This window comes from Eucyclogobius newberryi, unplaced genomic scaffold (genome assembly GCF_026437365.1).
Source record: "Eucyclogobius newberryi isolate DKJ021-1_F unplaced genomic scaffold, fEucNew1.0.hap1 SCAF_19, whole genome shotgun sequence".
In the NCBI taxonomy this organism is placed as follows: Eukaryota; Metazoa; Chordata; class Actinopteri; order Gobiiformes; family Gobiidae; genus Eucyclogobius; species Eucyclogobius newberryi.
In genome coordinates this window covers 28,896,128-28,908,244 of record NW_027315823.1, presented here as the reverse complement: position 1 = coordinate 28,908,244, position 12,117 = coordinate 28,896,128, and the positions used below count along the sequence as shown (strand labels likewise).

General features: G+C 43.6%; 1 protein-coding gene across 1 annotated transcript in view; it reads left to right on the top strand.

The window, feature by feature from the left end:
- Positions 1-9,443, top strand: part of snta1 (syntrophin, alpha 1) — a 71,692-nt gene extending 62,249 nt beyond the window's left edge. The window contains exons 3-8 of the mRNA XM_072452591.1: positions 1,974-2,172; positions 3,317-3,506; positions 3,847-3,977; positions 4,906-5,102; positions 8,059-8,246; positions 8,887-9,443. Coding sequence (XP_072308692.1) covers positions 1,974-2,172; positions 3,317-3,506; positions 3,847-3,977; positions 4,906-5,102; positions 8,059-8,246; positions 8,887-8,979 — 998 coding nt within the window. The 3' untranslated portion in view covers positions 8,980-9,443. The remainder of the gene's footprint in view (positions 1-1,973; positions 2,173-3,316; positions 3,507-3,846; positions 3,978-4,905; positions 5,103-8,058; positions 8,247-8,886) is intronic.
- Positions 9,444-12,117: the final 2,674 nt, after the last annotated feature.

The following is a 12,117-nucleotide window of genomic DNA, read 5'->3' as shown; positions in this document are numbered from 1 at the left end:
TGCCTTCCTCCCCTCGCCCTCCTCCTGCCCTCCTCCCCTTGCCCTCGCCCTCCTCCTGCCCTCCTCCCCTTGCCCTCGCCCCCCTCCCCTTGCCCTCGCCCTCCTCCTGCCCTCCTCCCCTTGCCCTCACCCTCTTCTCGCCCTCCTCCCCTTGCCCTCGCCCTCCTCTCCTTGCCCTCGCCCTCTTCTCGCCCTTCTCCCCTTGCCCTCGCCCTCCTCCCCTTGCCCTCCTCCCCTTGCCCTCACCCTCCTCCTGCCCTCCTCCCCTTGCCCTCGCCCTCCTCCCCTTGCCCTCGCCCTCCTCCCCTTGCCCTCGCCCTCCTCCCCTTGCCTTCGCCCTACTCTCCTTGCCCTCGCCCTCTTCTCGCCCTCCTCCCCTTGCCCTCGCCCTCCTCCCCTTGCCCTCCTCACCTTGCCCTCGCCCTCCTCTCCTTGCCCTCGTCCTCTTCTCGCCCTCCTCCCCTTGCCCTCGCCCTCCTCCCCTTGCCCTCCTCCCCTTGCCCTCCTCACCTTGCCCTCGCCCTCCTCCCCTTGCCCTCCTCCCCTTGCCCTCGCCCTCCTCCCCATGCCCTCGCCCTCCTCCTGCCCTCCTCCCTCTGTCGTGGAGCCTTGTGCCCAGTCTGGAGCAGCTCTTCACACTTCTCCAGTGAAACCAGATCCTGTCTTAAGTCTGTGCCTCCATTCCATGTCCTCAAAGCTATTTTTAACCAGCAGTGGCCAAAGTCCTGTCATTTTGCCAAAGTCCTACCACAGCCCACCACACTGGGGCAGAGGGCAGCTGCATGCTGGGGCGGGTGGAGGTGTGAGCAGAGCTGTGATGCAATGTTAATGTTCTTTCCAATACAAGACTTTCACAACACATTTCATACAGTATTATGTCTCCACAGTGGGACAAATAAATGTTCTCATTTCTTATCTTAGTCAACAACAACACAATAAAACCGCTCTATTACATACAGAAATTGCTCTGCTTTGAACATGTTACAGCATCAGTGATGGGAAGAATGTATTTAGTTGGTCCAATCAGAGTTCTGTATTCTGAATACTTTCACGTGGAGTTGTATTATACTAAAGTGTGAAAACACAACATAAGATTAAAACAGCTTGTTGTTTTTGTCATCTCAAATTGGATAAAGACAATGTTACATTATGCTTTCCCTAAGAACTGTGTTTTCAATGTTCTCACTCATTTTGTGAAGTTTGAAGCCTAAATTGTGTGCTCAAATGTTGTGATATGTTTTCCTTTAGAAAAGTAACTGTATTCTGAATACGTATTCTCTGTGCATGTATCAGTTACTTCCCAAACGCTGATGCATTTCAAACATGTATGCAAGTATCCATACACATTCTCTGGCCTTTTTATGTTCCACCGTACTAGCTTTGTCAGGATGCTAAAATGTCAAACTCTTTTTTGATTTTTCTTTGGTATTTGATGAAGATTTTGATACCCCAGGGATATTAAAAGCACTTCAATATTGACACTCCATAGTTTAGTAGGACAAGTATCTTTAGAAGTAGATATTTGCTCGATTGTCTTGTAGTATTGATACTGGTCCAAGTTTCAAGTATCTGTTTATTGTGTACGAAAGTTCTATTTCCGAACACTGATCATGGACCAAGGAACATTTGAGATTCTAGATATGCACATTTTACTGCTGCCTTCATGCATCTGTTTTCAGAGAGTTGTACACGAAGCATGCAAAATCACAATAAATTAAAAGTATTTTTTGGTTTGAGCAATGTTTTTAAATTAAAAACATGTGCGAAGTGTTGTTTATTGATAGTGTTCTGTATTCCAATGATAGAGTTAGCTGTTATTTTATGATATTTGAACTACTGAAGTGAAAGTACAGTAGCCCCTGAGTCTTCTTTCAAACCTACTGGCTCCATATTCGCTCCCCTTTCCCCTTTTGCTCTTTTGTCTTGGACCTGCCGTCGTTATCTAACTGCTCTGATTCCTCTCCTCTTCACAGTCAAGTACATCAAAGAGATGTCGGCCTTCTTCAAGACGTCTGGCTCCCCCGGCTCTGCGCTCCCCTGGGACTCTCCTCCCTCCACACCACATAGGGGCGCTGGCGATCCGACCCCCGCAGAGGTGAGGGAACCCCGCAGCATCCCCCTCAAGATGTGCAAAGTGTCGCGGAAACAGTGCCCCCCAGACACAGAACACAGGTACTGCACGTCAAGTGGTGATACTTTCTTTATGTATTTAGTCTGTAAAAGAGGTCAAGACTTTACTTCATATTGTCAGATTTGTATTTCTCATATCCAGCACAAGTTGATAAGAGTTGTACAGTCTTTTATATTGGGAGGGGTGGAGTTGTATAACCGGGTGCAGTTTGTTTGTAAAATGGCTCATGTACAACATTTAAGATGGAACCAAAAGAAATACCAGCAGCACCGCCTCATCACTCCAAATATATTTACAGATTGAAATAGTGACATTTTACATTATTCCTTCCGACATACACAAGATCACTAATTACACCAAATATCTTTATTATAAACAAGAGCGAACTGGATTAAGAACCTCTTGATTAGTGAGTTTCTGAGGTGGGAGGGGTTAGGAACAGTAGGCGGAGTTATGAGCAACAAAGTGGCTGTTTCCCAAAGCCAAGGCGCCTTGCCTTGGTTTGATGTGGGCGTGGCATCCAGGTCATCCAAGTCATGTCCCTATGTTCATGTCCTCCAGAGGCATGTGTCCTCCGTTTGGTTAGCATGTGGCTAATTGGATACATTAGCTGCCTTGAACTGGTGAATTTACCCTTAGTGCTGCTCATGGTGGAGTGGATAGCACATATGCCTGGGGCAGGCCGTGGTGTCGTAAGTCCGGCTCTCAGCTCTCTCTTACTACATGTCATTCCCCAGTCTCATTCCCATTTCACATGCACTGTACTGTCAAATAAAGCCTACAGGCCAAAAATCCTAAAAAGAAAAAAGAACCATAATGCACCAGGATCTTTTTTGAAAATATAAAACAATGATTCTGTATTGCTTTTGAATCAACTTGTTTAAAACGTCCTAAACATACAAACTATACTATTGTTATGTTAATTAACCAAAAAATAAAACATATATAACATAATAAGTCCCTCATTCATTATTGCTTAACCTATTTTGACAAATCACCTCATGTTTTTGTACATTTTACATTTGTCCTTGGTAAGTTGTAAAAGTGTGAAATGTGAACTTGTTTTCAGTGACAGTACAGAACCTGAAGCAGCCTGGAGCCTTACATCGCTCACAGTGTAATCACCTCTTCCTTGTTCTAATGTGCTTTCCTCACTCGCCCCGCTTTTTCTCATCTGTGTGCCAGGTATTTCGAAGTGGTTTCATCGAACAGAAAGAACTCTCTGTTCCTCCGGGCAAAAGACCCGGCTATGGCTCAGTCCTGGTACAATGCCATCCAGGCTGGAGCTGCCAGCCTATTACAGCGAGTGAAGGAGGAGATGAGGAGCATGCAGCCCCATATGGACGTCAAACATCTGGGCTGGATAGCTGAACAGGTACGCACGCCCACACATCTGAAACACAGGGAGGCACTGTTTACAATACACATATGCAGTGGCATATAATGTTACAAAAGCCTTTCACAATCAATATTTCACTTGGAAAACAACATTTGTAGTGACTGGCATGAAAAGCTGGTAATTAGAAATCAATGCATGAAGCAAAAATGAAATGACAAATTAGCTCCTGTCGCATTTTAAATGAACGCAACCATTACATCTAAAGTGATACTGTATCTGTGATAAAAGGATTCTTATTATGTCATTCATTCCTTTTGTGTAACCTGAGTAGTGCCTTTGTTGAACAGTGCAATAAGAGTGTCCCTGCTGTGCACAGATGACCCAGGGTCCAGAGAAGCCGGTGCTGGCTCTTCTGACTGACCGAGACCTGCTGCTCTTCTCCTCTCTGCCCGAAACCAAGGAGATTCTGAGCAACCCCTCCAAGAGCTACCCCCTCATCACAACCAGGCAAGGACTCAACCCACTCCTGTGCACTCAAACCACTCACGGACAAAGGGAAAGAGTGAAGTGTCATGGCCAACGGCACAAAGATATGAAATGGCCTATTCATTGTGTGTAACTGGGCCATTTTGAGTGTGTATTTCTGCTACAGAAAATATCACTGTAAACGATAATTTTGAACTAATTTATGCCACTGACACAACAACCTGAGTCTTTCCGTTTCTAAATGTAAGATATTGTTGAAAAACGTGCTGAATTATATAAATGGCACAACTAAAAGACTTCATTTGTATCTGTTATGAGCTACAAAACTGACTATATCTACTGACCCTCCGATAATTCAATTCAACAGTTCATAACCGGAAATGTTCATGACCTTGTATCTTTGTGTGACAGCATTTGGGAAATAGTTGGGATTGAGAAGAGAATTCACAACATCATAAATATACTGTATACTTCAGTTCTGATTTTGATACCAAGGAAAAGGTTCAGGTTCAGTGATTACGAAAAAAAAAAGAAAACGCACCTTTCTAAACCTACACTTGATTAATAGCAGTTCTAAAAAATGTAAAGAACATGTCAAATTTTGCCCAGTTTTGATTGATTCGACTTGTTGAAATGCATTTCTATGAGCATCTGGGTATTGCTATTTTTGACAACCTTTTTGGACCTTTTTGACAAGTCATTTGAGAATGTGTCATCTTGAAAAAACTGGTCAATAATCTAAAGGGTGTGGACTGTTTTTTTGTTTGTTTCATATTTTGTATCTCTCTGGAGCCAGCGCACATAGTCACTGTTTCCACAAGTGGGAGATGTTAAATGTCCGCGGCGTGGAACACACTGTGCACTTAATGAAATGAGTCATACGTTCATCCATCTTCTCAAACTCAAAACCGTTGTCCTTCCTTCCTCTCATTGGCTGTTGTGTCTGCAGACTGGTGCACTCGGGCCCGGGTAAGTCGTCCCCCCTGCTGGACTCGGAGCTGTCGTTTGGGGTGCGCTCGGGGACCAAGCAGGGCGTGGAGACCCATGTGTTCAGAGTGGACTCGGGCAAAGAGCTGTCCCTGTGGACCCACCTGCTGGTAGAGGGCTGCCACAGCGCCGCCGAGCTCGTCAAGGAGGTCACTACAGGTCTGTACGGTATATACAGTCAAGCACTCCACATCTGAAGGTTTATCAATGTACCAATGTATTTATTTAACCAGAGTACGTGGTTTTAACTCTTTCACATCCGACAGCACGCGCACGGGTGAAAACGGGACTTTAGAAGGTCTATTGCACAATCACTCTTATTTTTCATTATCAATCACAGCAAGCAATACATCATTTTAAAGATTATTTTCTCAACAAAATTAATATGTCATTGATTGAATAATATGCCCCAATAAAGAGGACAAGATGCCAAATCAACCTTTATGAGCTTTTCATCATATTATAACCATTTCCTCATTATTAGATACTTGTATTTTGATTAATTCCTGCACGTTTGAGTAATCCTGTATCGTCCTGCAGCTGAAGCTCCAGTGCTTAGAAAAATCCTGTTCTCACCTACCCCCGTATCCCCGCCCACATCGCTGTGCTAAGCTGCAATTATTTAAAACATTAAATATCTGAGTGGCACATGTAGAGTTCTCAAATGTCACGTAGCCACTTTTCAAATATAAAAACATGTAAATGAAAATCTTAGTCTTTAGTCTTCCTCTGCCTTCAAGGCCAGGTACCCATCTTCATTCTTATTTGTTTTTATTTATGGTGGTTTGGTCAAAAACAAAAGGCGCTCAACATTCAAGCACAAAACAAAATTAGAGATACATTTATGTTATTTGACCCGGTGTAGGCAGAAGCCAAGGCTTATTGTGCCGACGCTTCTCTCAAACGCTCAACATTGATGGACATTTGTCATTTTATATTACACAAACTCACAAGGATTCAAGTTTCACAACAACAAAACTGCATTTTTATTCTGCTAAATATTTTTCTATGTTTATTTTCTTAAAGATACTTTTAAACTGAAATAAAGAAGTGGCATTTTTTAATTTGTCTCAACAATTGTTCCATAATTTAACTCTTTTTACTAGACAAACATTGTTCCCTCAGCCTGGTTCTCACATAAGGTCTGTCAAACATACACGCTCCCCTTATATTTACTTTCCCTCTGGGTAAACTTTATCTCCAATGGTTTATGATTTGATTATATTTAACTAAATACATAAACTTAGCAGTATACAGGTCTACCTCATCATAAAACTTTAAAAGCTCAGATTGAATGAACAAAGGGTTATTCAGCGAATTATATGATGCATTATTGATCAATCTAATAGCCTTTTTTGTAGTATGAAAATTGGTTTGGTTCTTAAGCAGTACTTTATGACACAATGAGACCAGTACACGCTGTCCAGATGTAATAATGATGTATTTAACTGATCACAAACCCGTAAGAAAGAGCTGTAAGCGCCGCTGCCATTTGCTCCATCCTGCTTCTATGTGAATCTAGTGATGTGCCAGAGGTTCTGTGAGAGATAGTTACATAGAGCAGTTTTAAAATTGGGTTATGTTGCCCTGATAAAAAGTACTTGTCTTGGAAATACCTCAAAGCGGGTTAAATGATAAATAATAAAAACTGCTTTGAATCATCTAGTTGGCCCTTTAAACGCTATATAAAACTAAATATGCATCATTCTTTATCATTTTCCATCGTCCAAAAATCCTTCAAACTCCCCGAGAACTATGTATATTTCTCCTATATTGTTATGGCATACTGAATATAGTGTGCAGTATGTTTAAGCAGCTTCAGCTTTCACACTATTGCATCTTGCTTTCATTATTCATTTATTTCTATCTTGAACATATGACTTCCAAAGTAATGTCTGGGCTCAAGATGGTATTTGTGTTCAAAGCACCACAGGGAGCTCTCACTGTAAGCTCATGCCGACGTCGTCTTTGATTGTTTTGGGAGAAAATACGATTGTGAGGCGGGTGCTGAGAAAGCTGTCTGCACTTTACTGATTTGTGGGCATTTGTGTCAGTTTTATTTGCAGGAAGAAACAAATATGCGTCGTCAGTTTGAAGGATTGAGCACAATGTATTCATGTATTTCTCACATACAGCGTTAACATTATCCATATGCTGAAAGCAGCTGCAGGCACAAGTTATTTTGAGGGAAATTGCATATTGGATATTGCGTTGCCACAGAGCCACCTGCTGGTAGTGAGAGGGAGTGCATGACAAGTAGCGCATGTCATTCATAATTAGATTTCAATGCTAATAAATAGTTTGCATGCAAGGACATTTTAGTACGCTAGACCAAAATTCTTATCCACCCGAAATCATGATCAAAATATTATAACAATATATTTGACCCTACCAATAAATAATGTCTGTAGCTAAAGGTTTTTTTTCTTAGTTCATCAAATGTGATTAATTTGTATATGATCATTTCTTTAGAAAGGTCACGTGATTTGGTTATGGATCATACACATGTAATCATACTTCAAATCTATCTTTGTCGCAGGTGTAAACCAGTATTGTACATTTTATTTGAATAGCACCTTTCACAGACAGAAGTCACAAAGTGCTTTACAAAAACACAGAAAAAAATAATTAAACACAAAACTTACAGTGAGCAATTCACATACAACAATATAGAATAAAATCAGTCCCCAAAGCAATTGTAATTAAAAGGCCTGACTGAATAAAAAGGTTGTCACTTGGGCTGAATGATGTATCGCAATTCAAAACAGTTGTTCTTTGATTTGGTGCATAAATCAAATTGGAAAAACTTAAATTATTTAGATAATAGAATGTCCTCTGCAATGAACAAAATATCAGGTCTTGTTTATTGGAAAATCTTGTAGTTTAGACCTCTACAAAGGGGCTACAAATCCTCTGAAAGGGTTCGGATTCTAGTGTTTATCAATTCAAATTTCAGTTTCAAATGTTGTGCTCCTGACGTTCTTTACAATGTGCACTATGAACACAATCTTACTTTGTAAACATGTATTGCAAGACCAGTCGCATTATCATAAATAAGTTTTGTCCCCTGCAGGCCCAGGGGCCCTCCACAGTAACAGTGTGTTGTGTGTTTCAGCGTGCAGCTGGAATGGGAAGGAGTGCACTCTGGGTGTGCACATCGACGAGGGCTTCACTCTGTACTCTGAGGAGATGGGAGTGAGGAAGAGCGTCCTGCTGCAGCAGCCTTTTGAACGCCTCAAGATGTCCTCAGATGATGGGGTCCGCATGATGTTCCTCGACTTTGGAGGCCCTGAGGCTGAATTAGTACGTTTCTGTGTCTAATCCAACACATTTACTAAGACCAAGAAAATGAAAAATGAAAAAAACATCAAAAAGTTGTGTTTTTTGTAAAATATTAAAAGTAGGTGACATTGAATAGAATATTTTGTAACTATTTGGTATTATTAAACTCCACTAGTCCACAAACCTGACTCGTACTTGGCCTGGAGGAGCTTTGTTCCGTGAAAATATTGTTCCTGTGCTTATAATGTTCCACAGTTTGACATAAAGTAACTACGATTCTATGAATCCCTGCAGACTGCTAAAGCGTGGATGAAACAGAACTTGAATATGTGAATTATATTTCCATAGAATCATGCGGGTGACGTGCCACCTCCAGAGAGTTATGATTATATGAGTACCAGTACTTACAAATAATCACTATAACGCGAGTCAGGGGGCACCACTGTTTTAGGCCATGTCTTTATTATCGGTATTTAGTCAGGAGTGTAAATGTTAAAACAAATCTATATATTTATGTAATCGCTCTCAATTATCCAGAAGAGGTTCAAGGTAGAAAGGTTTATTACTGTATTAAACGTATACTGTACATATTGGCTCATTTCCATTGCATTTGCACTTACAAACACACCTTCATCCTCTTTTTTTTCTGTTTCTATTTCAGCAATTGGACCTCCACAGTTGCCCCAAAACTCTAGTCTTCATCATCCACTCTTTCCTGTCTGCAAAGGTCAAGCGGCTAGGGCTGCTGGCGTGATAGACACCGAAAAGCAAACACAGCAATAGGAATATTCAATAAAACATGCACGACCGGAGGAGGAGTGGTCTGACCCTGGTCTTCTGAACGCACCAAGGAGGAACTAAACATGGACCTTTTGTTGACTGTAAGATCACCGGGGACAGATTAAACCAACGCGCTCGATTCTGACAGCATTGCATCTTAATATTTGTTTTCAAAGATGGCACCGTTTATTGCATTGTAGCACATTTGGATTTGTTTTGAGTCGCAGCGAGCCTTTTGTCACACGCATCTTTTCATTGTTTAATCTGTCTGCGCGCGCTGTTCGCATTCATAAAAGGATATTTCACGCTGACTGATGTTAGACAAACATCTTTTTGTTTTTTGGTTTTCTTCTTTTCTTTTAAACGACGGCAGCTTGAGCAGAGTGACAGGATGACACCACAACTGAAGGCTTTTTGATCAAGGCTCTGTGCAAATAAGTGTGCAGATGATCACAGCGCGAAACAAACCAACACACCACTCGGTACCGCGGCTGTGAGAATGTATCGTGTCCTTCGGCCAGAGGAGAGAACGAGTTTGAGGAAGTTTGTGTTTTGTCTGTATGAGAACACTTTTAGTCAGGATTTACTGTAACGTTTCATACATGAGCCCCCGGGATTGGGCCAGGGCTAAAGTCAGACAAAAGAAGGTTTTAACAGACTTTAAACCTGGATTAAGCCAATAGAAATAATGTCTTATACCATGATTCACTTAAGAAGAAATCAGATTTTAAAGGTGCACTGTGTAACTTTTCTGCTTTTCTTCATGGAGATGTTTTTGCTCTGCTGGGAATATTCCACAGGACAGTAGTATTTCTTATTTATTGACCTTCATTTAACCCACTGAGATCTATTTTTCAGTGCTCCTGAGGGGACATGTTTTTAATTTAGCTTTATCTTTAGTTAAACTGTCTATCTTCAGGCGACCCACTCACACCCAGTGACTCCGACGTGGGGGCCCCTGCAGGCCCCGCAAGACGTTGAAAAGGATTCAAATCAATGCTGACCCGGGAGCACTGTGTATTTTTCCTGGACGCTGCTGCGGTTTGTTATTGCGCGCGAACCGCATTCACCTGCCCGACTTTGGTCATGTACGCCGCACTGCTCCGTATCCGGGGTAACGGACGGGCTGCGAGTAACGTGCCCGCCTCACATTAAGTGTACACCTGGCGCCACCGTCACGAATACAATGATTTTCAAATGTAAAAACACCTGTAGTTACAAATGCAAGAATGATGCCTCGATTGTTACACAGTGCACCTTTAACCAGGACTACGACTGGACTAAGTCTGGACCAGGACTACGACTGGACTAAGTCTGGACCAGGACTACGACTGGACTAAGTCTGGACCAGGACTACGACTGGACTAAGTCTGGACCAGGACTACGACTGGACTAAGTCTGGACCAGGACTACGACTGGACTAAGTCTGGACCAGGACTACGACTGGACTAAGTCTGGACCAGGACTACGACTGGACTAAGTCTGGACCAGGACTACGACTGGACTAAGTCTGGACCAGGACTACGACTGGACTAAGTCTGGACCAGGACTACGACTGGACTAAGTCTGGACCAGGACTACGACTGGGCTAAGTCTGGACCAGGACTACGACTGGGCTAAGTCTGGACCAGGACTACGACTGGACTAAGTCTGGACCAGGACTACGACTGAGCTAAGTCTGGACCAGGACTACGACTGGACTAAGTCTGGACCAGGACTACGACTGGACTAAGTCTGGACCAGGACTACGACTGGACTAAGTCTGGACCAGGACTACGACTGGACTAAGTCTGGACCAGGACTACGACTGGACTAAGTCTGGACCAGGACTACGACTGGACTAAGTCTGGACCAGGACTATGACTGGACTAAGTCTGGACCAGGACTACGACTGGACTAAGTCTGGACCAGGACTACGACTGGACTAAGTCTGGACCAGGACTATGACTGGACTAAGTCTGGACCAGGACTACGACTGGACTAAGTCTGGACCAGGACTACGACTGAACTAAGTCTGGACCAGGACTACGACTGAGATAAGTCTGGACCAGGACTACGACTGGACTAAGTCTGGACCAGGACTAAGACTGGACTAAGTCTGGATCAGGACTACGACTGGACTAAGTCTGGACCAGGACTACGACTGAGCTAAGTCTGGACCAGGACTACGACTGGACTAAGTCTGGACCAGGACTACGACTGGACTAAGTCTGGACCAGGACTACGACTGGACTAAGTCTGGACCAGGACTACGACTGGACTAAGTCTGGACCAGGACTACGACTGGACTAAGTCTGGACCAGGACTACGACTGAGCTAAGTCTGGACCAGGACTACGACTGGGCTAAGTCTGGACCAGGACTACGACTGAACTAAGTCTGGACCAGGACTACGACTGGACTAAGTCTGGAAGTCTGGACCAGGACTACGACTGGACTAAGTCTGGACCAGGACTACGACTGGACTAAGTCTGGACCAGGACTACGACTGGGCTAAGTCTGGACCAGGACTACGACTGAGATAAGTCTGGACCAGGACTACGACTGAGCTAAGTCTGGACCAGGACTACGACTGGACTAAGTCTGGACCAGGACTACGACTGGACTAAGTCTGGACCAGGACTACGACTGAACTAAGTCTAGACCAGGACTACGACTGGACTAAGTCTGGACCAGGACTACGACTGGACTAAGTCTGGATCAGGACTACGACTGGACTAAGTCTGGACCAGGACTACGACTGGACTAAGTCTGGACCAGGACTACGACTGGGCTAAGTCTGGACCAGGACTACGACTGGACTAAGTCTGGACCAGGACTATGACTGGGCTAAGTCTGGACCAGGACTACGACTGAGCTAAGTCTGGACCAGGACTACGACTGGACTAAGTCTGGACCAGGACTACGACTGAACTAAGTCTGGACCAGGACTACGACTGGACTAAGTCTGGACCAGGACTACGACTGGACTAAGTCTGGATCAGGACTACGACTGGACTAAGTCTGGACCAGGACTACGACTGGACTAAGTCTGGATCAGGACTACGACTGGACTAAGTCTGGACCAGGACTACGACTGGACTAAGTCTGGACCAGGACTACGACTGGACTAA